The sequence below is a fragment of the Aulonocara stuartgranti genome, assembly GCF_965226115.1.
Source record: "Aulonocara stuartgranti genome assembly, chromosome: 11".
NCBI classification, from domain to species: domain Eukaryota; kingdom Metazoa; phylum Chordata; class Actinopteri; order Cichliformes; family Cichlidae; genus Aulonocara; species Aulonocara stuartgranti.
This window is the reverse complement of record NC_138947.1, coordinates 9,599,819-9,624,955: the sequence shown is the minus strand read 5'-3', so window position 1 is coordinate 9,624,955 and position 25,137 is coordinate 9,599,819. Positions and strand designations below refer to the sequence as shown.

The 25,137-nt window shown below is 38.3% G+C and overlaps 5 protein-coding genes across 7 annotated transcripts in view; 2 read left to right on the top strand and 3 right to left on the bottom strand.

The window, feature by feature from the left end:
• Window positions 1-747: 747 nt before the first annotated feature.
• LOC309718083 (uncharacterized protein) lies at window positions 748-2,912 on the top strand. The gene is made up of 11 exons (XM_082553060.1): window positions 748-768; window positions 908-969; window positions 1,053-1,091; window positions 1,173-1,220; window positions 1,373-1,420; window positions 1,552-1,602; window positions 1,691-1,729; window positions 1,838-2,236; window positions 2,321-2,359; window positions 2,461-2,532; window positions 2,729-2,912. Exons 1-10 carry the CDS (start codon window positions 761-763, stop codon window positions 2,517-2,519), a joined length of 792 nt encoding a protein of 263 aa, XP_082409186.1. The 5' UTR covers window positions 748-760; the 3' UTR covers window positions 2,520-2,532; window positions 2,729-2,912.
• Window positions 2,913-3,037: 125 nt separating this feature from the next.
• Window positions 3,038-14,209, bottom strand: tyrobp (transmembrane immune signaling adaptor TYROBP). Its single transcript, XM_082552378.1, has 7 exons — window positions 14,134-14,209; window positions 13,271-13,342; window positions 4,014-4,318; window positions 3,881-3,901; window positions 3,643-3,786; window positions 3,475-3,542; window positions 3,038-3,353 (listed from the first exon to the last, which is right to left on the bottom strand). The coding sequence occupies exons 3-7, from the start codon at window positions 4,048-4,050 to the stop codon at window positions 3,297-3,299; spliced, it is 327 nt and encodes a 108-aa protein (XP_082408504.1). The 5' UTR covers window positions 4,051-4,318; window positions 13,271-13,342; window positions 14,134-14,209; the 3' UTR covers window positions 3,038-3,296.
• hcst (hematopoietic cell signal transducer) lies at window positions 6,707-9,047 on the bottom strand. Its single transcript, XM_082552384.1, has 5 exons — window positions 8,915-9,047; window positions 8,348-8,427; window positions 8,144-8,164; window positions 7,797-7,931; window positions 6,707-7,571 (listed from the first exon to the last, which is right to left on the bottom strand). The coding sequence occupies exons 2-5, from the start codon at window positions 8,400-8,402 to the stop codon at window positions 7,528-7,530; spliced, it is 255 nt and encodes an 84-aa protein (XP_082408510.1). The 5' UTR covers window positions 8,403-8,427; window positions 8,915-9,047; the 3' UTR covers window positions 6,707-7,527.
• Window positions 14,210-14,227: 18 nt separating the features above from the next.
• nfkbid (nuclear factor of kappa light polypeptide gene enhancer in B-cells inhibitor, delta) lies at window positions 14,228-22,552 on the top strand. Its single transcript, XM_082552377.1, has 12 exons — window positions 14,228-14,439; window positions 17,827-17,963; window positions 18,061-18,094; window positions 18,317-18,501; window positions 18,589-18,758; window positions 19,287-19,392; window positions 19,483-19,629; window positions 19,730-19,781; window positions 19,864-20,021; window positions 20,243-20,359; window positions 20,503-20,667; window positions 20,765-22,552. Exons 1-12 carry the CDS (start codon window positions 14,271-14,273, stop codon window positions 20,834-20,836), a joined length of 1,512 nt encoding a protein of 503 aa, XP_082408503.1. The 5' UTR covers window positions 14,228-14,270; the 3' UTR covers window positions 20,837-22,552.
• The window catches only part of LOC309717665 (FXYD domain-containing ion transport regulator 6-like), a gene marked incomplete at its 3' end in the record, with an annotated part of 12,976 nt that continues 10,144 nt past the window's right edge, over window positions 22,306-25,137 (bottom strand). The window contains exons 2-6 of one of the 3 annotated variants that reach the window (XM_082552380.1): window positions 25,026-25,137; window positions 24,727-24,934; window positions 23,902-23,937; window positions 22,945-22,982; window positions 22,306-22,385 (exon numbers count right to left, since the gene is read on the bottom strand). The exon at window positions 25,026-25,137 is cut by the window's right edge and continues 667 nt beyond it. In XM_082552380.1, the coding sequence (XP_082408506.1) occupies window positions 22,306-22,385; window positions 22,945-22,982; window positions 23,902-23,937; window positions 24,727-24,881 (309 nt within the window). In that variant the 5' untranslated portion in view covers window positions 24,882-24,934; window positions 25,026-25,137. Of the gene's footprint in view, window positions 22,386-22,640; window positions 22,842-22,944; window positions 22,983-23,901; window positions 23,938-24,726 lie in introns of those variants that run through there. The other 2 variants (XM_082552379.1, XM_082552382.1) reach the window with 2 other exon arrangements.

Sequence of the window (25,137 nt, the reverse complement as noted above, 5' to 3'; positions counted from 1 at the left end):
AATAAATATTGATCATCTGTGAAACAATATTTAAGGATAAATCATTCATTTATTAATGCAGAACAGGTTTTGTATATATTCTAAATTGATCTGATCTGTTGTTCAAAATTTGTTGTAAACTTTTACTATGAATTCAAAATTGATCTGAATCATAATGTGAAAGCATATAGATTATGAACAATAAGGGTTAAATGTGATTTACATAATTTTCATGCTTTTAATATCATTGTGGTTGTACTGTAGAACTAGAGAAAGAAGGGATATATATGAAATTGCAATCTAAATAGATTCACCTGAAATCTTGCACTCTTCATGACATTTGTAGAACCACAATGAATAAATGGACAATGGAGAAACAATACATGTTCTGTGGCCATAGAATAGCCTCAGGGGCATTTCTCTGAAAAAAAAAAAAAAAAACAGCCACCTGTAATTAACACATAAATGAGGGGAAGACCAGTGGCTTCTGTGAATGTTAAGAATGATTGTTGTCATACTGAACTGAAATGAATAGGCCTTTGTAAACATATCAGAGCCTTTAACCTAATTGTTGCTCCTCTACGTGCCATTCACGCACTGTTCAACACAAAGAAACAGTCTTTGACTAAAACTCAATTTGATACTTCTTGTGAGAATCTATAATTAACTAAGGCAAGGCCTATTAAAGGTCACAAAGCGAGACAAAGCAGCAGCACATAAAAGCCACCTAACTGCACCCTTACTGACCAACAGTGGACAGACCCAGGACCCAAAGTCAGCAATGAAGATGTAAGTCTGGATGGATTTATTTTGCATTTTAAACTTCTGTAATTAAAGCTACTTTCATGTACTAGCCACAAATGAGATATTGCATTAGTTTTGATATAAGTATATATTTTCTAACTGAAATCTTGAATAATTTTTTCAGCCTCTTGTGTTGCCTGCTCCTGCTTCCGTTTGCAGATATGGTGGTGGCAGCTTCTATCAAAGGTAAACCATTGAAAGAGAGTAAATAATTAAATATTGTTCAGGAAACTGTTAATTTTGTAATAAAATTCAAATCTGTCTAACAGGGCAATCCCCAAAAGAAGATGTGTTAAGCTGTCTACATGGTAAGAACTATTCATGTCGCTAAACAATGCTTGTACCATTGTTTGAAATGATCACAAGACTTGTTCATTGCAAATTTGTAGATGCACTAGCACTTACTACAGAAAGGACCACACCTGCAGCCGTCACAGGTCAGTGCTTCCAAATGTAGCTTTCAGATGTACTCACATCCTCAAATTACTTTTGGTTCTCTATAAAAAAAATCCTGAGTGCATTAAAGAGAACAGAAACATTTCTAGTAATCGTGCTGTTTTTGTTGTTTACTTTTACTTGTTTAATGCAGCACAAAGGACCCCTCTATGTGGCACTGTGAATGAGCAAGACTCAGACGGTACACTTTTTTGTTGTTTCCTTTTTCATTTTTAAAGAGCATCTAAAAACACACTGAACAAAACAAAAGAACTCAAACAAACAAAAAAGCACAATTACTTTTTCAATAAATGGCTAAAAATTCATTCACAGATATGTCAGATGCCAAATCTACAGAGAGCTCTGAAACCAACAGATGTTCAGGTACGTGAGCAATTTGGATGATGTGCAAATTTAGTAAAAAAGAATGTAATGCAATATCAGTAAACAAAGACATTTTCTAATATTTCAGAACCTGATGCGTTTGACAAAAATGGAGATGAAAGCAGAGGTGCAGTGCTTTTAATCAAAATTATTAGCCAATTGAATCAAACTGTCTGTATCAGTGCGGTGAATGTGGTGATTCAGATGGCATAGCAATGACTTCCATTCTTCCTAGATGTATCCAAAGACCTTGACAGCGATGAGATCATGATTCCTGGAGCTGTGGCAAAAAATGAGGCTCCGTCAAGGAAGGTGACTGTAGTGGGCAAAGACGGTATGGCAGCGATGGATATGACCAGCAGCCTGGTTCAGGACCATGGGAGCAGGGAGCATAGTTTGATTCAAGGAGAACTCCAAGCAAGCAGAGACAGTGAGGAAGGAGGGATAACAAATGCTTGGGAGGGTGGCGGTCAAAGCACCAATCTCCAAAGGTGGGCCACACGAGGAAAAGTTAATGGGATGAGTGGTATGTTGGTCCATGGCCAAATCAGAGAAAGGCCAAATTGGGGTAGTTTGGAAGACAGCAGTGACAGCCTGGCTGGAGTCAGCACCAATAAACAAACGGACTATGATGGTAAGACCATATTCTGTATGACATATTTCCAGGAGTTATGCTGTGAGAAATAAAAAAGCTATACAATTGTTAATATTCCCACAGAAACCAGAGAATATATGAGCTCTGAAACCTATCCAGTTGGTAAGAATTTGTTGTTCTCTTAATTACTAATGAAATGCACACAGTGACTGTTTCCAGAGGGTTATATCAGTGTTTGTGATCCTATCTTTTCTTTGCTTTAGTCCCACAAGAGCACAGGCCCAGCAGCTTGCCCATTCCATCCAAGAGCCATGTCGTTTGATGAGCACACAGAGGTCAGTTTCCTCTGGATTTGAATCACATTTCAAGTATAACTCCAAGTAACCAACCTGACTTAGAAAACCACTGATGCCACATTGCCCGACTTAATTCCTCACATTTCCTTCACTTAAGATGAACCAGTTTTCTATATCTGGCTTGTGTTCCACATGTTCTGATTGCAGTTTTAACATTTTTCCTCTCTATTTTCAGATTGCATGTCTTCCTTATGAATCACGGATCACTGTCTGTTGACTCAGGAGACTCAACTTAAGACAGTTTGCTTCCACATCCGGATACTGCAGGGACTTTTTCTATCCAAAATTAGATTTTCAGCACACGTTTTTGTTCTCTGATCAAACAAACAAATGTAAAAAATAAATATGTTTTGATTTAACCTGTGCTGGGTGTGTTGGTGTAAGCTGTCAGAGTGTGATGAAAATAAAGCCAACATCAATTAAATCATAAATGAAGCAATGCAATTACTTTTGAAGACTTGACAGGATCTGTCTGAGCCAAAAATCTGGTTTTAAAATGTAGTTTCATTTATTATTAGTTAGATACAAATACATATCATAAAACAGCCTAAAACAGGAACGTGAAGCAGCAACGATTACATTTAGTGCCAGGCAGTACTCACTGAATACAACATCAATCAATTAATGCAGAATAAACAAATTATTTGCGAGTAAATGTGACAAATCTTAGTTTATATTTTACATTGTGGAGCTAATTACAAACAGGACACTGTCAGCACTTTGATACTTTTTATGTTATTCAGTCATTTCCTATAGTGCCGAAGTTCACTGTAAACATCTGACTGGACTCCATGTAACTCCTACAGAAAAGTCAAATCAATGCATCATTGTAATACGTATAATATACATTATATGTATTGTTTTGTTTCAAGTGTGTTTTTAGTTAGTCATTTTTTATTTTTAAAAGAGTCTATACATCACCTGGTATGGAGATTCTGTGACCTCTGTTGCCATTTTCTTTGAAATTGATGATGGTACACTTCTTTTGCCTGATAGGAGATTTAGAAGTGTCAGGTTAATGCCCATTTGGCATAACACCACTAGGCAAACATACACATGTAAAGAAAGGCACACGAATACAGTGCTCACCACTGTGTGATTCCCATTCCCTCTTTCTCCTCTGATGAGTTGCAAAGCAAAATACAGAAATAGTGATGAAGATGGTCAAGATGATGTCAGAGGCAATAATGCCTATTACAGATTCCATGTTTATCAGGTAACAGGAACCACATTCTGTTAAAACAAAAAAAACCCCCAACAACATATGATTGAAATACAAAAGCCAAACACACACATCATACACGAGCAAAGAGTTGAAGCTAGATACCTTGCTGACCTTCTGATGAGCCTGCGAGAAAAAGAATAAACGAACCTCAGGTTATAAAAAGAATCGAGGGTAGTCCTGTGTTCCTTTGCTACCATTGCTATAGATGTTCAAAACCAAAGTATACGCTACTCACCAAACAACGAACCCACAATACAGAGAGCATCAGACATCTTCTAAAGTTTTTGGTTTCTGGTCTAAGAGGAAATGAGACAAGGAGGGTGAGAGCCTCCGGTCCTTCTGTTCTCTTTCGCTAGGCTCTCGCACCTAGATATCGAAAGGTAGAAGGGTTCTCTGGTAAAGGGCTGTCCACAGGGAGCGTTGTCAGGGTGTCAGGATTCGTGAGCATATGACTCTGATAGCAGGAGGAGAAGTGAGTCCACTCAGAGAAGAGGAAGCTGGTGGTTCTGTTTTTGCCACATTTCTGTGAGGAATGCTGCTCTATAAAAAGAAAATATTTGACTTTAATCCTTTAATTTATTTTAATTTTAATTTTTAGCGATGTTTTCATAAAAATAAAATCTAGGCTAGGCAAAGATAAGGAGCTGTGTGAGGTCAGTTTCATTACACCTTCAGTTTCTGCAGAAATACGTGTGATGGTATCTCTGTATAGAGCGTTTCCGCATGACCTGTGGTTTAGTGCGAGCGGTTGGCCACAGTAAGAGCTACCTAGTCTCTGAGCTGCTTTAAAACCACCGGTTTATCTATAAGTCGGGTGTACTGTCTGTAAAAATGAAAGCTTCACTGTTATTGTCAAGCAGATTCCCACATTTAACCAAATATACACATTACTGTTCCCGTAGTAATTAAGAGGGTTAGTAGCAACTGGGTGCTGCGTTTCAGGACACCCAGTGATATATTGAGCACAAATTCAGAATCAGTGAGTGTATGAACATTAAAACAAGACTTGTGTTTTTCATGTTTTCAGTATCACTATTTTGCAAGACAAATTCAAGCATTTTGACTGTTTCTGATAATTATCAGTGAAACATCCTTGAAGTTTTGTATTTACTTTCACTTTACAGATTTAAGAACATAGTGTGAGTGTCTAACATGAAGGCATTGAAACAGAGGGAGAACTAAGTTAGGTGTTGAGTGGGGAGAGCAATTACTGGGGAAAAGGTGAACACTGAATTTGCGGTCTTATTTGCAGGAGGAGAGCATGGAGCTCTGAGGAGGGTAGCCAAAACTTGAGCTGCACACGAGTTACGCGGTGTCATGTCAGAAACTGAAGGCACAAGGAAATCAAGGCAAGTAAAGAGCATAGACATAAAGATACGAAGCAATGAGGCCTGGTTACCACCATGAGGTAGCTGACAAACTGGCGGAGAGTGGATGACTGCGCTTAGCTATTGCCTCGCTGATTGCTGTCAATGGATGGGAGGTGAGCAAAACATGGAGGTGTTGACTTAATATGATCCAATATAGCATGGAGCTAGCTTGCGTGATTTGAGAGGAATGCCTCTGGCAGCAAGCCCTGGTGCATACTTGGGGTTTGGTCTTCTCAGCCGATCCCCGTAGCAGCGCTGTCCATCAGCGGTCCTTAGTAATGCTTCCAGAGTCCAGGTCCAAACATGTCGACAACTTTCGGTTTGACCATTGGATAGCCGGTGGTATCCGGTGCTAAGGCTTACTTTGGCTCCCAGGGAGGTGCAGAAGGTCTTCCAGACCTCTGAAGTGAACTGAGGACCTCTGTCAGAGACCTTATGGAGTCTGTGGAGTCTGAAAACATGAGCCACAAAGAGCTTGGTGTTTTCGGAGGCAGAGGAGAGTTTGTCCAGAGAGACAAAATGGCCTGACTTGGAGAACCTGTCAACTGCAGGGAGAATTACGGACTGGAGGAAACGGGCTCGCTGGTAGCAAAGTCTAAAGTTATATGTGACCAAGGTCTATGGGGGTGGTTAGTGGTTGAAGTAAACCTGATGGTCATTGATGGTCATTGAGTGCTGCTTTTGTTTTGTGCACTGGTGGAACAGGCAACTTTATAGCCTTTAACATCACTTTGTAGAGTTCCCCACCAAAAGTAATGTCTGATAAATGGGGGTGACAGGTGACATGTGAGCCCAATGAAGTGGAGACATAGCGATGATCAGGTGGCTCAGAGCATAAACCTGAACTGATGTCTTATTAGGTGACACTCTTGACCTTTATTCAATTACTTAGAAATTAATTACTTGGAAGACTGTTTTTAAAATATAAAACAAAATAAATAAAATATAAAATATAAAAATAATTTCAAATACACTTTTTTACACAAACACAGATTAACAGGGAAATGTTGCGTTGTGTAACATTTTCTGTTAATTAACAAAGAAACAGGCAGCAAGGCATATTTGCTACATATCACCGGAAGTTTAGCTTTAAAAGTTGACATCATCCACAAAACTGTGAAAGTAAATGACTCACAAGGTAATAAGAGACGGTTGAAAGGAGACACTGTACATCAATCAAGCACACTGTGTACTTGAGATCAGACACATAAGTAAAGAGATATGAAATCACTTTGGTTAGCATTTTTCATTCTGTGTTTGCCTGAAAGGACAAAGTGGAGCCATGTTAACCACACAGCGGAACCACGCTCCAAATCTAATCATGTCCTACATGTTTGAAATCTAATCAGGTCTTAAATGTCAGCTACAGAATGACCAAGTAGATGAAAGCGAGAAACAAACAGAAAGTAATGAGCAACCGAACAATCTGTGAAGCTATACAATGTAGAAAAACAAGACTAAGTTAACTGGCTAAAAACCATATAAATGTGTTCTGTGAACATGTCTGAAGATGAAATATTCCTCCATCTTTAAAAAAGAAAAACTTACCAGACACAAGAATGTTTTAGCTTTCTTTTATTAATGTGCTAAAGTGGACATTTTTTTAGCATTACTTTTTATACATTTTACAGTTTGTAAATATAATATGAACATTTGCACAACATCTCCATGTCCCGTTAAACTATTTCGATAGTTTGCATTAAATTAACATTAAATAACACTGCTGAAAAATATTAAAGGAAGATTTAAACCACACATCTGATGTCCGTGAATAAAATACTCAAGTTGGAATCCTTGTATATTATTTTTTGTAATCAAAATGCTGTAACAATGCTTTGAGGGCTGTTTATACAAAATCAGAGCAAAAATTAAAGTTAAGATTGCTCAAATGTTTCCTTGATCGTTTTTAACAGTGTATTTGAATGTTAACCATATGCAATTATTATTATCACACACAATTAATATTATTAAAATGCAGTACTATTGTAGGGTCCTTATTTTACAATAAACAGTACCTTGAGGCAACTGTTGCTGTGAAATGGTACTATAAAGATAAAACTGGACTGCCTTTTTCAAAGTCTCTACTAAATAAACTGAAACACATCTTATCTAACTTTGTAACATATTTAAAATCACAGTCCACATTGTATGAGTATGAAATCCCATTTATGAGACTCTTTTATTTATTTTTTGTAGTATGAATTAACAGGTTGAAGTCTAAGAAGTAAGATATAAAATGTGTAAAACAATGTGTTCAACTTAAAATGTAATAGTTAAAGATTTTTTTGTATAATTAATTTTCAGAGGAGATTTCTTTAAAAAAGGTAAACAGTTTTCTACAAGAAAGTTGAAAGTGTTTTCATGCACTGCACCATCCTTTTAGCTCTTGCAGTTGGCCCGGACATTCATATACACTTTGTGAGCTGTGAAGAAATCAGACAAGAGACAGCACAATGGAGAAAAGCTATTAGTTGAAAGTATACACTTGATGCTAAAATCACACATAACAGAAGAAGTCAGTTTGATGAATATAGTGAAAATATAGTTGAGAAACAGTCTTATAGGTGAATATGAAAGAAAAAAAGAAATCCAATGTGATAAAATAAAAGGGCTCCCAGGGACCGGCGAGCCCTTCACCGTCATCTTACCATTATCTATCTTTTGACGCCGGAAACTGGCACATCGGTATGTTACAACGACAATAATAAGGGTCAGCACCACATCTGCACAGATGATGCCTGCTATTGTTCCTGGCTCAATCCTGTAGCAAGACACTGTGCTGTCTGGTAAATACAAAAAGTGAGAAACAGACAGTTAGACAGAAATGGAGTGGGAAGAAAGAAAAAAACCCAAGAGATGTAGAGAAAAACTGAGTCATCGCGACTGGTTGCCTAGTTCTACATTTACTTTTATTTGTATTTTTTTTCTCAACATTAAGATTCATTTTTTTTAAATGCATTTAGGAAGTTGACACATCGTCTTTTTTGATACTTACCAGCAAGTGCTGGAGCAAGGCCTTAGAGAAAGAAAGGGAACAAAGAGGGATATGTTAGTTGAAACTTACTTTAAGTTCCTCTAACAAGTCAGTTAAGTTTCCGTCGTGCACAGCAGCTTGTGGTTTTACTTTCCTGTGTGAGACCACCTTCATTTTGAGTGTGTGTACAAAAAGAAAAGAGAAATACTATTAAATCATCCTTACTGAAAAAAAGACCAAATAGGACAACGGTGAGGAATTTGTTATTTGCCATCGCCATGAAGGTCAGCTCAGTTATGTTCTATCTGAAAGACAAGAAGAGACCAAACATTGTCCTATATTACATGTTCCAAAGATGTGGAGAATAAAGTTCATGTTACAGTATCCATTCTTCGAATTTTGATACATTTTAATTTTTGTATTAAGGACAGAACATCTGAAATGTCTCAGAACTGTAGGCTTGACCTCTTTTGTATACTCTACATCACAACGAGACATGATGGACTGTGTGGGTAGTTACAAAGCGATAGAGATAAAATTAGTAAATGAAAAATTCAGAAAATGTTAACATATGTCTAAATCATTACAATTATTTAAAAAAAAAACCAAAAAAACCTAAAAGATTTAGTTCAAGCAACTGCATTTCATATGCAAACATTTCCTGTTCACAACTTTATAAATCCAACCTTTCCTCGAATAATCTAACCGAATAAAAACATTCTGACAGATTAAATCTTTAAAATTAAAAATGATGATGAAGAGAAAGTAAATGGGAGTCCAAAAAAACCGTACCTTCTCTGGTTTGCTGATCTGCCTTCTGCTATCCAAAACATGGTGTGACTTGCTATTCGTTTTCTCCTCTGACATCTCTGACGTCAAACTTTCTAACTTCCTTTGGTGGGCTGAAGCACCGTCTGCAAGCTTGTCTCCACTACAGATTATTTAATAACAGCTGAGCTCTGACAGAGTGAATCTGTATTTAATGGAGTACAACATTGTTTCCAAAAAACCCACAATATATCCAATGTTGAAAGGAAGAATGTGGGAATCAGTTTTATTTATTTACTACAGTCCATTGCTGCTGTTAGCTGTTGTAGCTGCTGAATGTGGTTTTGGGTTTCTGTTTTTTTCAAATGTTGTTGCTGTCAGCGTTCACACTGACAGAAACTGTGGGTTGTTAAATGTCACCACTGCTGATGCTTACAACATAACTCTTGGCTACTCCTAAAATCCAGAAAAGAAAAAAGAAAAGAAAAGTTATATTTTATTTAATATGTATATAATCGTAAAATGATATTTCAGGATTCATTTGAATAACTAAACTGTAATAAATACATTTCACTGAAACCCTTCTTCCAGCAATTCAGATTTTGACTTTTGTAAAATTCTTTGTTTACACATTTTATCCAGTGGTTGCAAAATAAATCTTGTATTTTGTTCAGTGCGGTTTGACTTCGGTTTCGGTTCAGGTCAGCAATATTGCACTGCCACCTGCTATATTCTAGCTGTACAACAGCAGAGGGAGCTGCAGGCCTTCTCATAGAATAACCAAGCTCATCTGTTAGACCAAAGATCAATAAATAAGCAGAAAACATAAAGGAGAAATAGCAGGACTAAACACTTAAATTGAAGTAAAACAGTTAAAAGACCACAGAAAAATAAAGGTGCACATTGATGCACACATGGCTAGGACTGCTTTCTTGCTGTCTCTTCTGTAAACAAGCTTTGTAGCCACAAAAGCAGTGAATGTATAACCTGTGGGTGAGCTTAGTTACCTTATAGAGGATTGTGAAAAGCACAGAGTACTGCTTTTACCACATCTATAATGTTAGAAGGTGAAAAAAACACTTCCCTGTTTTATTTAATTTAGCATTACATTTCTTCATTGATATTTATTATTGGTCTGAAATTGGTACTTCCACTTTTTCCTTCTATTCTAATTAACATCCATCCATTCTCTTCTGCTTATCCAATTCATGGTTGATTTGAATGGGCAATTATCCAAATGATCCCAATGGGCAATTTGGAATCACCAATTAATCTAATCCAAGTAATTTCTAGATTTTGGACTGAGGAAACCAGAGTAACCAGAGTATGGGGGGAACATGCCAGCAGACTCAGAACCTTCTTGATGTGAAGCAACATATAATATAATAAAACAACATAGTTCAACATTTGAGTCTTAAAATACTTTGGGTTTGTTGGTTACTATTTTAGTAAAGCAATCCACTAGCCACTTCATTAGGTACACTTTGCTAGTATCAGGTTGGACCTCCTTTTGCCTTCAGAAGTGCTCTAATTATTCATGACACTGATTCAACAAGCTAGAAACATTCCTGAGAGATTTTGGTCCATATTGACATGATAACATCACACGGTTGCTGCAGATTTTGTTAGCTGCAAATCCATAATGACCATTTGAGAAAAGTGAACTCATTCTCATGATCAATAAACTAGTTTGAGATCATTTATGCTTTGTGACATAGTGTATTTTCCTGCTCCAAGCAGCCATCAGAAGATGGGTACAGCAGTCATTAAGGTAAGCAAAAATACTCAGGTTATGCTGTGGTGTTTAAACAGTGTCTATGTGTGTGCCAAGAAAACAACCTCAGCATCATTACACCAACACCACCCACCAGAACGACTGATACAAAGCAGGATGGTGGTGACCCCGCCATCAAAATGTTGCAGCAGAAATCGCAGGCAATGTTTTTACAGTTTTCTGTTGTCCATGTTCGGTGAGCCTGTGTAACCTGTAGCCTCAGTTTCCTGTTCTTAGCTGTGTGAGTGGCACCCTGTGTGGTCTTCTGCTGTTGCAGCCCATCTGCTTTAAGATTCGACATGTGTGTTCAGAGATGCTCTTCTGTAGCTCAGTTGAAAACTGTTGTGATTTGATTTACTTTCGCCACTGACCTCTGGCATGAACAACACATGTTCACTACCACTCACTGGACATGTTCTTTTTTTGGACCATTCTCTGTAAACCCTAGAGATGGTTGTGTGGGAAAATCCCAGTGCATCAGCAGTTTCTGAAATACTCAGATCAGTCAGTATGGCACCAGCGACTGTGCCATAGTCAGCGTCATTTAAGTCACTTACCTTCCCCATTCTTATCCTCAGTATTAACTTCAGACAATCTTGACCATGTCCATGTCACTGAGTTGCTTTTGTGTGATTGGCTAATTTTGATATTTGTATTAATGAGCAGGTGATTTGGGTGTAACTAATATTGTGGCCACTGAGTGTATATCTATTATGCTTAGCATTAAAGATATTATTCAGCAAATTAACTACAGATTCTCATTATCCTTTAAATAGCCTCCTTAAGAAGAATACTGTTATTTGTAGACACTTATCTCTTCTGAATATGTGAAGATAAGGGGACATCAAAGAACTGCCATATCTTTGATGGTTACATAGTTACTGTGACTTAATCTAATAACATAAGTATGACTAAGAAAGTAAGTTAAAATCTTTAAAATCCCCATGACTTTAAATAGTTAAAAAAAATACTTTTAACATAATTTTGGAGCCCTGTAAATAGTTGCTACCAAAACATGAGAAGAAGTCCCCAGAGGTTGATTGTTTACCCTGAAAAGATTCTCTGAAGAATGATGCATAACTTTCTCTGAAAGAAGCTTATTAGTTTTCTTTCTTACTAGGAAAAGTGTAGCTGAGCGTGTGGCAGACCTGAGGTATTTCCAGTAGTTATGTGTACAGGTATACTGGCATTAGCAGAGCAAATGTGGGATGTAGAATATAGATCAAACCATCTGGAGAATTTACTGAGAGGTGGAGCCAGAACTCTCGGTTAGGCTTTGGGCTGGGCTGTGGATGACCACAGCCTGATATACTAAACACAGAAAACATCTTGTGTAGTTTCCCTTCTTTTATCTGCCCTTTCAAGTCTGAGTTGTTCCTTGAACTAAACAGAGCTTTCAGCAACAAAAAGTCATCAGGGTCCAGAGTCATCTAATAGAATGAAGACTAAACTTGGGACTGCTGCACAGACAGTTAAAGCTGGATGGGCTTATTGTTAAACTGTGTCCACTGTATGCATTAACTATGCCTACTGGATATAAACTAAACATCTGAAGATATATATCTATAGTATATAGATAAGTAAATATTTCCAACACGGTATATATTTGTATTATAATCACTAGACGGTACAGTCCTTGTTCTTTGTATCTGACTTTCTTCCATTCATTGTTTTTGATCCTTTCTGCTTCTTTCTTCTTTTTCTAAATGGAAAAAACCTAAATCACAGAATTCTCACACATACAAGAGATGCAAAAGCTTGAAGTTTACCCATTACATTCATTTTCAGCTTGCCATTTACAGTTTTGGATCTGACTAGAGTAGGTCTGCATGATTCACAGATTAAAATGATCCTTATTTATGTTATCTTATTCCTTTACATATTTCATACTGCACTCCGAGGTTCAACCTTTGTCTTAAACTGGCTTTTTCACCTCTGTCTTCAAGGTCACCCTCTCTTTAAGCTGATTTTCTTCTGATTAGCTTCCCTTTGCATACAAAAGGTTTGAATAGCAAGTGAGCATGACTGCTGTATTTACAGACAATGATAATCATATTAAGGACGCCCACTCAGACTGAGAATAATACAGAAAACCACAGACTTCAGGACAGCCTGAAGACTGCACTTTTTGCTCAATTATTTGAGAATTGTTTAATATGAATTCCCACAATGGGAACATGTATGACAGGGCGAGCATTAGGGTCACTATAAGATTTTGTGATGAATGTACAGGTCACAAGCCCTAGTCCTGAATATATGGAAGTGTGTATTTAGTCCTCTTGGTAGGTTCATATCTGAGAGCATATTTACAGCAAGCACACAAATGGAATATCCAAACCTTTCAAAAATAACTAAACCCACAGCTAAATATCTGATGAGACACATTTTTCCTTTAACATTGTTTAGTAGCACTTTTTCACAATTACACATTCTTTAAATATATATTCTAAACTCTTTTTTCCACTTGTTTACATCTTTCTGCATTATTATGTTGTTCAGCCTCTCTCTGTGTTGTCTGACAATTGTTTATGGAGAAAGTAGGCAAAAAAAAAAAAAACCCTAAACATATATATTAGTCATTTGGCAAAAAACAAAAAACAACTCACCACCAAGTTGGATGTTTTGATGTTGTTTTTCTCTTTAGGTGACACAGAGATTCCCGTAAGACTTTATCTATACTGGTAACAAAGATAAGAGAAAGATAATATGTTTACATGGAGTTTACATACAGTCCACAAAGAAGAGCTGGAAAGGAAGGTCTGGGCATCTCTATTGACACTGCGGGCAGCAGAATGGCAGAAAATTGATATTTTAAATCATAATAAATACCCTGTTCACTGTAAGCTGAGATCACATTTTTTGGCTATAAAAACAAACTTGATAGGAGTTCATTATCTTTAGAACTTTATATAAGTCATAATAACAGTAGGTTGAGATAACGTGTTACTATATTTCTTTAGTTTTCTATCAAACGTTGTTTTGCATCAGCGCAATGTTGAAAATTTCAGATCACTTATCTCTTTGCCAGTTACTACTTTAACATTTAGGCACTTGTACTTTTGCGATCACTTCCACGACCTTTTTGATTCCACACATCTAAAACTACCAACTTGAGATGAGCTTTTGAAACATGACATAAGTGTCATTATAAACTGTACTACAAAACAGTCAAGGAGTTCCAGCTTGTTTAGGCTTTCAGCGCAACGTAAAAACTAATGTATTTCGCCGTCACTCACTTTTGTCCTCAAAATGTACTTCAAGTATTAAAAGCGAACGTACTCTATAAGCAGAATGTCTGATTGTGTTTATTGTTAGCCTACTACGAGACTGGACAACCCATTACTCATTCCTGAGGCGGTTTAGTCGTTCAGCTGGTGCAGGGTGAAGTAATGGTAACCATTTATAAATAAACGCTCTTCTGTCCGAAACAGCGCCTAAATATAAACAACTCTTTATTCACTTGTCATACCTTTTGCTCGCATAACTCACAGCTCGTTCTCACACTTTTATTTTTTTCTTTTCTTTCTTTCTGCTTTTCACGCTTTGCCCTCCCTTCTCGTGCTCGAGGGCGTGACCACAGCTGGGGGTTGAGGGGAAAGGGACTGCATGCTCTGTGTGGAGCACTATCACAACAAGAAAACAAGCCAGACAGACTACAGCGTGGCAGAGCGTCAGAGATCCCTCGGTCATCCCTCATTGAAAAGGTTGGCGAGCAAGCGGACGATCTGTCGAAGACTTCACAGCAAAACAGTTTCTGACATGCACTTTGATAAATGTGAGTACGTTTGTGCTTTTGATGCGGCAGATTAGAAGCCTGATCGTGTGAATAGTTTGACTGTGATGACGACACCGCTAACTCATTACTTTGTATGTTTTTCGGGTTTTTATATAGACAGGGATGGTGAAGCTGTTTCTCTTTTTTGTGTTGTGCGTGTGTGTGTTAGAGTTTAATTACAATGAGGTGTCATTTAAAAGCTTACGTCGACACAGACCTCCTATGTCATCAACAGGACAGGACACATCTGATGAATTTTAATCGGGATGCTGCCTCCTAAACGTGGCAGGAATCGCTCTTTTTCAGCTCCTGGTGTGCTTTTATAGTCAGACTATGTTTGCCACGCTATGCCAATAGGGGGATGTGTTTTTGATATGAATAGAGTACAGTGAGTTCAGTCATTTCACTGGTGCTTTCATGCACTAGCCTTCCTCTTGGCTTGGTTTTTCATATATGACATCACAGTTCGGGTGAATCCAACAAGCAGGACATCATTTGGGGAAACCCTAATACACCTCCACCCATGCTAGTATGTTTTCATTTCCCCATTTTATGATTAGTGCCAGACAGGCAGGCTGTGTGACGTGACAGCATCTTGTTTGCTTAAGCTTATTTGTTTATGGTCTCCCTTAAAAAACAAGCAGAACGATTACATATTCAGCTCTGCTAAACCACAAAATGAGGAAACTGGCTGTATGCTTCTTTCTTTTCACCGAGCATAGAGCCAAAAGAGAAAGGTCGTCGGAATCCCCAACCGCCCACTCACATGACTCAATGTCCAGGGGTTTCCACAAAACCTATTTGAATATAGCACAGTCTAGCCCAGAGCTGCGTGGGGGTTAGATTAGTGTAAGCCCAAATGTATGTGCATGCGTGGGTCCCCCAGGCCATTTCCTGGCGTCTGGCAGCCTACAGGGCAACTTCGATCAACTGGTGGCATCTTTTCAGAGATACTTTTAAACAGAGAATATGCACTTATATTGCAGCATTACATCACCGGGCCAAAAGTGACATTTTGATATAAAGTTAAAATGAGTCAGGATTGAGTAACCTATAGTAACACCTTTTGAACTTGAAAATGAAACTTGCGGCCCTGAAATGTACAGACTGATGTCATGTATTCTCATTAAGTGACCTTTATTGTGTGCTGGGGGGGGGGGGGGCGGCATATGACACACAGCACCATGAGCTTATTGTCAAGGACTGGTTTTTAAGTGGAAGTGAGATTATTGTTTCTTTTTTTCCTCCTTCTGCTTTGAGAAGAAGCGACACAGCTTGCCAACAGAGATCTACAATCTTTTCTTTCTTTTTTTTCTTTTTTCATCTCAGTGGTCGAATTTGCATTTTTTTTCCGGAAGCGCACACTCCGTGTGTTTGCTTTGGTGAACAGGGCTGTGTTGTCCCTGTAAGGCTTAATATTCATAAAGTAAAAGCTAACAAACAACAACAACAACAACAACAACACAAACCCCAAACAAAACAAAACAGAGACGTGACAAAAGAGCAGACTTCTTGTGCTCTACCTTCCAGACATGGTTCAATAGAAAGCACAAGGCAACTACACGTGTTGAGGTGACAAGCCTGTGACACACCAAGGCAGGAAGATGTGGTTTGCCATTGTGTAGCGTAACGGAGCGGTACTACAGGAAGATGTCATAGAAAATAAGCAGTGGTTATCCCATACTACAGCCTTTCTGATTAATCTGTCTGGTTTGCTTGGCCACATTATCTGTGTTCCTAATGGAGGAGGTTTTGCATAGCTTTGTCTTTTGTACCGCAGTTCCACAGACAGGGTGGAAATATCACTTTATCTTACACATGTGGGGTGAAGTTTTTGAGGAAACAACCTGTGTGGTCACAACATCTCAGCTGGAAACATCTGAATTCTGTTTTGTAATATTTGTTTCCTATTTTTCTGATTTCCTTTACCTGTTCAGTGGAAATGATACTTTAGTATCAGAAAGGGAAAACACACTCACTGCATAATGGACTTGATGTGAATGTATGTGAAAGGTGAGCGTGGAGAAAATGAGATGTGATGAGAGTTGTACAGCTTGTGATTCATTTGATAAATGAATCATAAGCTCACGACTCACTTTATATTTCTTATTCTGATGCTTTCATACCTTTTAAGCTTCATTTATATCAGTGATAATTATATCATTAGGCTGGTTGACAGTTAACCCTCAACAAATCAAAGCCAAGTGGCACATAGACTCCATAGAGTACACAGTGAGAGTAAATCCACTTCTGCAGACATAAAAAGGCTGTCTGTGATCAGACTTCATTTATTCGTTTAAAGGTTTAACTTTTTGATAAGCTAAGTTTTAATGGCTGTAAACAAGTTTGTCCTTTTGTTGGAAAACATTTCAAATTGATATTTCCAGACATGAAACGCTCATTGCATTCATTCATTAGTGGATTAACAGAAAAAAAAAAGAGGCAGGTATTCAAGCGTTCTCTGCTTTCATTTTTCAAATCTCAAAATTTGCATCTTCACCCTATTTTAGATCTTTGTAAAGTAAGTCTGTAAGAAACAAGAAAAAGAAAATGTATCTTTGGCTGTAGAAAACCTTTCGATACTCCAAGACATTCTAGACGAAAGCAAACAAATGACTAGTGATGATTAAACATTGCCTCTGATATCGATTAAATGTCACCAGTATATAGTCATGTGATTAAAGAAGTAAAAAGGCAACAGATAGAGAACATGTATCTAAAATTTACATTTTGTTGTCATTTATGTACATTTGAATAAATTTAAAGACATGAATCACGCAGAAAAAAAGAAAAGAAAAGTACGCTCATGCCCATACACTTACCACACCTTAAAATCAGTGAAGTTGGAATCAGGTTCCAATCATTAGTCTCGCTTGTGTAACAAGTTGAACCTCTGGGTCTGTTGTTCTCATCTCCCTCCATTAGGCCAAGGTCTAAAGAGCTCTCTAATAGAGGTATCTAAACACAAAAAAAGGTTGTGGATCCCTGTAACTGGGATGAGATTTAAGAAGTCTCAAATTTGTCCTTAATTGCACCCTTCGCTAAATTGAGGCTACACGATTTGATGGTCCAAAAATGCTACCAAGGAATCACAGGGTCTGCAGGTGACTCTTCTGTTTGTGTCTAAGTGCATCTACAGAAACAAAGACATTCAAATTTGACCTGCATTTGGACACATATAGGCATAGCTAGGCAAACCTTTAGGATCATTATGGTGTATACAGCTGGTCACGGGGACAGTAGACAAGGAAGGAACCTCACACCAACTGTGAAGCAAGGTGGTTGGAATATCATGATTTGGGCTTGCTCAACCGCTCTAAGGACTGAGGAGGCTTGCCAGTAATATGTTGAAAAATTGAGCAATTTCCATATTACTTACTTTCCCAGCGCCAAAAGAGAAGCCGTGTTGCACACTGCCCACAGTGAAAAAACTCTTGGAGCAGAAGAGAAGACGCGAGACGTCCTCTGTGCCACCCTGCTGCCCGACAACCAGCACAAGTCCTGTTCCTCCAGCTACTGTTACAGTAAGCCAGCACATATAGTACCTGTGCATCTCATCAAATTTTACATTATCAGGATTTGATTGTTCACAGTTTTTCCTGCTTCTTCTTCTTTTTGCAGCAATTGCCTCCATCAGAACCATTTTCCTGTACAGGTAAGGACTGGGCAGCTTCTGTTAAAGACTAAATGCAAAAAACTTTGGATGTGTAGGCATTAATAAGCATTTTTCTTATTAACACTGACCTCAACTATTGCAAAAACTATTGCAAATGATTGCAACACAGAGAGTAGAGAATCAACCAAAAGTATATCAGAGATCTTGTTATTTAAGTAATTTTATCTTTTCAGTGATAAAAAGAAGTTTTCTTCTTTCTAGGTGCAGCAAGTAGCTACTCAGACATGGCAGTGAGCTATGAGCAGTGGGCCCCAGCTCCTGAGTCACTCAGTTTCTATGGCAACCAACCAGGAACCAGCTTTACCACAACCTACAGCCACACAATGACACCTGAATACACACAGCAACCAGTCCATCCATTTGTGGAAACAATGTCCCAGCCATATGTAAGTGTTAGCCTTTGTTTGCAGACTTTGCAAGTTTGATAATCCTATCTTGAGTTTGTTGAGTAAAATCTGCATTCCTTTGCACAGGACTGCCTGGGGGCTCTCTCAGATTCTTCCTGGTCACTTCTGGACCCAAGCCAGACCACACAGCTGACTTTCAGTTCAACAATGGATGCCACCAAGCTCGAGGAAGCCAGAATGCTGCTTAGCAGGATGGACTACAGCAGAACTACCTGCCAGGATGAAGACGGAGACACGTGAGTGATCATGAGTGTGTTAGTGGGGAGTGTTTGGTTTATACCGGCTATTGAGATTTAAAGCAGAGAATAAAAGTCAATTTGCCAGTGGGAAATGTGGACTGAGGTTTCAATTTTAAGTTCTAGCCTGCATTACAAACATTAAAATACAAGTAAGTGTTAATTCTTCTAGATATTTTGCAATGCAGTGCGTGTTCACTTTCTGGACCCACGCAAACCCCCGCTGATAACTTTATTGCGCTCTTTGAACACGAGTACACAATTTATTTACTTTCCTACAGTTTCGTTTTCAGTCGTGAGCTCAAAGTGAGAACCCATTTGGTAATCCTAGACAGATGAATAAAGAAAAAAAACTAAATATGAAAATGAGTCAGCCACTCATGCTCAGTGACAATTACAATCTTACAAATTCTATTCCTTGTCACAAGTGAACTCGTGAGAGAAAATAGAGTGAAATTGGCTGTGGGGATTACCACAATTATGTAGTCTCATTCATAACTAATTTGTGATGTGTTCTTTCTCTATCAGCATCCTGCACATCTACACTGCCAAGGGACTGAGAGAGTGTGCCTATGCTGCTGCGGAGAGGCTGAGGGATGTAGGGAGACTTGATGCAAAAGAACACAAGGGAAAGGTATGAACAAAAAAAAAAAACATCATTCAGTTTGATTGTTGTTGACATGGTCTCTTAAAATACATGTGTATACTACCTGTGCTTGTGCAGACTGCTTTACTGGTGGCAGTGACGGCAAACCAGGCAGACATTGTCCAAGATCTGCTGTCTTTGGGAGCGGACATCAACGCCTGTGACGTTAATGGACAAACCGCTCTTCATCTGGCTTCCCACTATGGATTCCCAGGGGTTCTGCGGGTAAAGCTACAGTAACTACTAAATGACTTTGGCATGACTTAAAAAACAAAACAAGCAAAGATAAGAGTGAGGAGATCTAATCAGCGATCTGTTTCTGCAGGCGATTCTGTCGAGCAGGCCGGCCGTCAACCTGGAGGCCCGCAATTTTGAAGGTAAAATAACATCTTTGCTTTTAGCTCCAACTCCAACATATTTACTGGAACCCCTAAAAGATATATATTTTCTTTGTCTCAGGGATGACCCCTCTGCACTGTGCAGCCATTTCTCACAGTGTCACGGTGAAGGCTTTGTCTACCAATGGGCATGCAGATGTTAATCTTCAGACCAAAGCTATGGAGAAGCTCTCCTGTGTGCAGATGCTACTTGATGCAGGGGCATCCCTTCTCAGTCAGGTAGGTCAACTGTGAAGTTCAACACAGTAAGGCCTGTACTTCAAGGCAGAATTTTAAGCTACCTGGGGTTTTATCTAACCAAGATGTCGTCATGCTGCCAACCATTCCCCTCTTTGTTCTCTCTTTTGTTTTCTCCTTGTTGCTTGACGCTTTTTAGCGGTTCTAGTCTGACTTGTGGTTTCATTATGTCTCTCCCATTACTTCCAATTCTCCAATTCCAGGAAATCAAAAGTAACAAGACTGTGCTGCATTTGGCTGTGAAGGAGGGGAACATTGATCTGGTGCGTTATCTGCTGAGCATTCCCCTGCCGAACATGAAAGACTTTGTCAATATGAAAGTGAGTCCCACACTGACAAGAAACTCAGAGCAGAATTTTATGCATACACGTGTTTATGCGCAAATACATAATGTGTAAGCGTACAGCTATAGCTGTCTGTGAACAGTCCGAGTTATGCGGCTTTTATATTTTTCCCCCCACAGGCTCACGGCCACACAGCTTTACACATGGCAGCCGGTCTCCATGGTAACCTCCACCAGGAGGTGATCCTGCAGTTACTGCTGAGCAAAGGAGCTGATCCCAGCATCCGCAATCTGGAGAATGACCAGCCAGCTCACCTGCTGCAGAGCGGCCTGCTGGGAGAACAGGTAATCACCCATATCTTCACTTTTTTTTTTCTTTCTTTTTTTTGTGATTGACTTGATTTTTCAGTTTACTTATATTAATTTATCTCCTAACTTGTAGCTCAAGCTCATGCTGAAGAAACGAAGTGCTTCCTCTCGTCGACGTATCGTGTCCTTGCAGGACCAGGAATGACTCAGATAATTTGTAGTCCCATTTTGGAGGGAATATGTCTTTAAGATAGTTCCTCTGTTGAGAAGGGGGGTTTACGTTTTATTTTGATGACACTCTGGGAGTATCCAGCCTATATATTGATGAGTAAACAAGACTACTTTGGTATATAAATCTCCAAATGCTGTGTAATTCACATTGCAATAGACAAAGGATGCTTTAATTCTAAAGCTTCAAATTTGCTTGGTATTTAGTTTCTGTAAAACTGTAGTGTTTTATTTATTTACTACTCTTAGGCAGAAGTATTCCTCTGTGAGTGAAGGATTTCATTCCGAAATGTGATATCTCTGTGAAGACTTTTCCACGAAACGCTGTTGCTAGAAATCAGGCATGCATTTGAAAGTTTTTAAGTAACATATATTTATTTTTTTTAACATTTTGCAATGAAACAACAGAACTACAAAACATTAGCATTAGTTATTGGAAAAAAAAAGTAGTAGTCGAAGGTGGAGTAATATTTATTTTTCTGTTAGGCTAAACTCCCGGTTTTATGTTGATTTCTGTGAAATCGTGAAAATAAGCTCCAGGACAATGTCCCTGAAAGACCTCTTGTTGTCTCAAATCCCCCTCGTTGAAATATTATCATAATGATACAGTGAGTGATGGTTGTCATATCAATCAGTATGTGTGCTTCATGTGTGTTTGGAATGAGAATAATCTGTTGTATGATTGAACCTCCTTTCTGTATGCATCATACATATTTGTGTAACCTCAGGTGCACTTTCCTTTGTGGAAAAGGAAACTTTAAGGGTAAAACCTCTATGTTTTTAAAAATGATTGTGACAGACAATATGTTTTTTTTTCTTTGTCGAAGAGGCATTACATGAGTAAGTGTGGTGACAAATTGTCTGACTGACTGTACTTTTTACTCATGAGTCATGAGTGCGAGGACGATAACAGTGCTTAAATTCCATCAGGTTCTTTTGATCTTCGGGGTACCCTTTGAACAGTCCCGTTTACATTCAGCTTCAGAAATTAGCAGCATGGAAAATACAGCAACACATAAGAGGCTTGCACTTTTGTTTACACTCACAGTATTTATTTTTCAAGGCCAATTTCAACCAACCTTCACTGCAATGACAGTGAAACTTAATCACAGATTAAATGAGTGTAAACTGAGTGACAAGTAAGCCTCTCACTTATGTGTCATCCTTTATATTAGACACGCTGTAAATTCCTGTAAAGCACAAAGGAAATCTCACAACAAAACCACATAACATTTCTCATGAACATGCTTTTCATTTGCTACACTCTTGCTTCACATGAGAATAATTTCTGACATTCTTATAACAAGAGTAGATGGGATCCATTTGAAAGTAGTCTCCCTTTTAGCCTTTACAGGGAATTGAATACTGTTGCTTTAGAACTGAATCAGCTCTGACTGTTATATTTGTAAAGGTAACCTCAAAATGAATGTTGACTTTTCATTTATTTCATTTTGCAAATTTTGATTTGTTATGATTCGGTTTTTCCATCGATTGGTTTACCAGCTGGATCTGCTGTTTGAAAGATCCTGCGCAGGAGAAAAAAAAAAGGAATAAATCATAAAGACGAATGTTAAACTGGCTCAATGAATGCAGTTTCAATTGCTGTACACATGATGGACACATTTCTAATTTTGTAATCATGCTCTTGATTTTATTGTTTTATAACAGTAAAAGATGTAGAAGAGAAACCACACCCATTTCCTGTGTTTGATGTGAACATTGAGTGTCCTTGTCATTTCTTTTTCATCTTAAACACTACACAGAGTAATCTACAGACAGATGTTTTGCAGCTTTGCCAAATAATATGGGATGAGGTCAGGTTGTATAAGAAAACCCTGTTTATCAATCACCCATCAGAGGTATGTTATCCATAAGAGGAGTGGCCACCAACACAGCTGATCTACTTGTATCTATTTGCTAGCATGGGCTTCTGTTTTTGTTTTCAAGCTTGTGCTGTAATGCCTATACAGTTGGAGGAGGTACTGCAAAAGAAAAGGAAATAAGTCAGAGAGAATAATGGAAAAATAGCAAAGTTTTAGCGCACACAGTCACTCTAAACAGTTCCATCTAGATAAATGAAATTACCTTCTGTCTTTGGGATTTGAGTACCAGGTGAGCTGGAACTGCAATTAGAAAAACAAAGGAGGAAATTAGTCAAGAGGTGACTTCAAAATTAAATTCATCAATAATTCCAATAAAAACATACTCGTGCGGTTCGAATACTGTGGCAACAACTTCAACTTGACGTGTTTCCATTATCGGGGTTGCAATATCAGGTAGATCTAGATGCAGTTGAAGCCACAGGCTTCTAAGTGTAACTATAGACCAATATGCAGCTTTTGCCCCATTTAAACAGCAGCTCTCGCCTTTCTTCCAGTCTTACTATACAAGCAGCATGCAACAATCTGAGAATCGACACTGCCCATTCACTACCAACACAGGAAGAGTGATGCGTCCATTCAGAAATGCTTACTATGCGCATGTGATTTGCCACATCTGTGTAATCTTATAAATGTGTTGGAAGTGTGTGTGCAAAGAGCAGAATAGGGGCATTTTGAGAAGAGGCATCCAGTGCAGGGATAGGGGGGGAGGAAATGTAGGATATATAAATATATTTTTTTTTTTATTTAAAAAAAGATGGCAAATTCATACAACATGCACAGGGGGGATCATCTGCTAAACTCTTACTTGGATGAGGATTTTACACATTTTGTGAATTTTTTACCTGTTTGAGGAATGATAGATGAGTTACCAAAACAATATTTTTATATTGATATATGTTACAAAGCCTTTGCATTACATATATATTTTTACAGATATTTTAAAGTCTAAACTTACTCAGGGCTATTAATATGCCAGAGACAAACATAATGACAGCAAGGATAACCCCTGTTGTCCGCAATGTCTCATAATCTAAAAGGAACAAAAACCACACACGAAACACTTATAGGAATTTATTGTGTATTTAAAGAATGCTATCAGTAGAAATACAACACTCATTTGGCTTTGATCTTTGAAATGAATAAACAACATAAATCTTACCATATTCGAAGTCGCTTTGGTCTGGAAACACTGTTTCTGCAAAGAAAGAGTGTCAAGTTATAAACCACATTTTAAAAGTGTTTATTTGGCCACAACAGTAATGGGATCATTACAAAGCTTTTTAATGCACTACAAGGGAAAGCAAGCTTTTCAGCTTCCCAGTGTGCAGAATTGGCTCCACAACTCCTCAGGAGTATTTTTCCCCCTTGACTGCAGCATCTTGGCTCAGCAGAAAAAATGGGTTAGAAGCCAGCAGCAGGATACAGAGGTGTCATCCCAGCAGCAGAGGATAAAAAGATCTTAAATTGAGTTAAACAAGAACTTGAAGTTAGGAAGATATTTAAAAAAAAAAGATTAATAATAATAAACTAAAATAAGCAATTTAAGGAGTCCACCCCTCATCAACATAGTGACTTTTTAGAAACATAAACGAGCAAGCCCGTGCTAAGCAATTAAGATGTCTGGATGCCAATAATGCAGCTTGCATATTGCGGAACCCTCAGTTTCTCAGCAAGTGGCTGAGCAGACAGTTTTTCTTCCCACAGGTTTCCCCCTTCCACAAAATCCGAGAACTGTTTTAGAGAAGTACTTAATATTTGATCTGTCCATTCCAGCGGGGACATTTACTCAGGAACTCCCTGTGTTATGACACTCCGTGCATCAGCAGCTAAACTGTTTCCCACAACTCTAGCAAACAATGCAGCAATGGAACAGCATAAACATAGGTGTGAAAATGAAAGCAGTGATTTCAATTTGTTCCTGATCTGCAAAATAACTTTTTGTACGCGTTTCATTTCAACAGGAAAAACAAACAAAGAAACAAACCTGTGGTGTCCATGGCTGCAGTGCAGAGGTGAAGATGAGCTCAGGTGCTGGTTTGCAGTGTTGGACTGGATGCGAAAAGTGGGAGCAGCATAGCACAGCAGGGAGAACAATAAACTCAGGCGGGTCCCTCTGGTGGTTATGGTGAAACACTGCATGCTAACCGAGTGGTGCAAAATGAAGAAGAAAAAAAAAAAAAAAGGCAGCAGGGCTGCCCCACACTGTTAATGATCCAGCCAAAGTTAAAACAAATATCTAATTTTATAATTGGTAGGCTTGGTAATTATCCTGTCTTCTACTACCTGCTAAGGACCCCAGCCTTGTGTTGTGTCTAAGTTTGTGGTGGAGAGTTGCTGTTATTTTCTGAGTAGCATCATTTTGTTTCAGCAATCATATGTAACCGTTAACTTTCTG

Bases quoted from the DNA above. Each gene is read 5' to 3' on its own strand.
- LOC309718083 (XM_082553060.1), top strand. The intron at 1,603-1,690 runs GTACGTGAGCAA...CTAATATTTCAG, and splicing joins TGAAACCAACAGATGTTCAG to AACCTGATGCGTTTGACAAA. The intron at 2,360-2,460 runs GTAAGAATTTGT...TCTTTGCTTTAG, and splicing joins CTCTGAAACCTATCCAGTTG to TCCCACAAGAGCACAGGCCC.
- tyrobp (XM_082552378.1), bottom strand. From the start codon at position 4,050: ATGTCTGATGCTCTCTGTATTGTGGGTTCGTTGTTTG. The intron at 3,902-4,013 runs GTGAGTAGCGTA...TTTTTCTCGCAG, and splicing joins TATTGTGGGTTCGTTGTTTG to GCTCATCAGAAGGTCAGCAA. The intron at 3,543-3,642 runs GTGAGCACTGTA...ATCTCCTATCAG, and splicing joins GGAATGGGAATCACACAGTG to GCAAAAGAAGTGTACCATCA.
- hcst (XM_082552384.1), bottom strand. From the start codon at position 8,402: ATGGCGATGGCAAATAACAAATTCCTCACCGTTGTCCTATTTGGTCTT. The intron at 8,165-8,347 runs GTAAGGATGATT...TCTTTCTCTAAG, and splicing joins CCTATTTGGTCTTTTTTTCA to GCCTTGCTCCAGCACTTGCT. The intron at 7,932-8,143 runs GTAAGTATCAAA...TGTATTTACCAG, and splicing joins CCTTGCTCCAGCACTTGCTG to ACAGCACAGTGTCTTGCTAC.
- nfkbid (XM_082552377.1), top strand. From the start codon at position 14,271: ATGCTCTGTGTGGAGCACTATCACAACAAGAAAACAAGCCAGACAGAC. The intron at 18,759-19,286 runs GTGAGTGATCAT...TTTCTCTATCAG, and splicing joins CAGGATGAAGACGGAGACAC to CATCCTGCACATCTACACTG. The intron at 19,393-19,482 runs GTATGAACAAAA...GTGCTTGTGCAG, and splicing joins CAAAAGAACACAAGGGAAAG to ACTGCTTTACTGGTGGCAGT.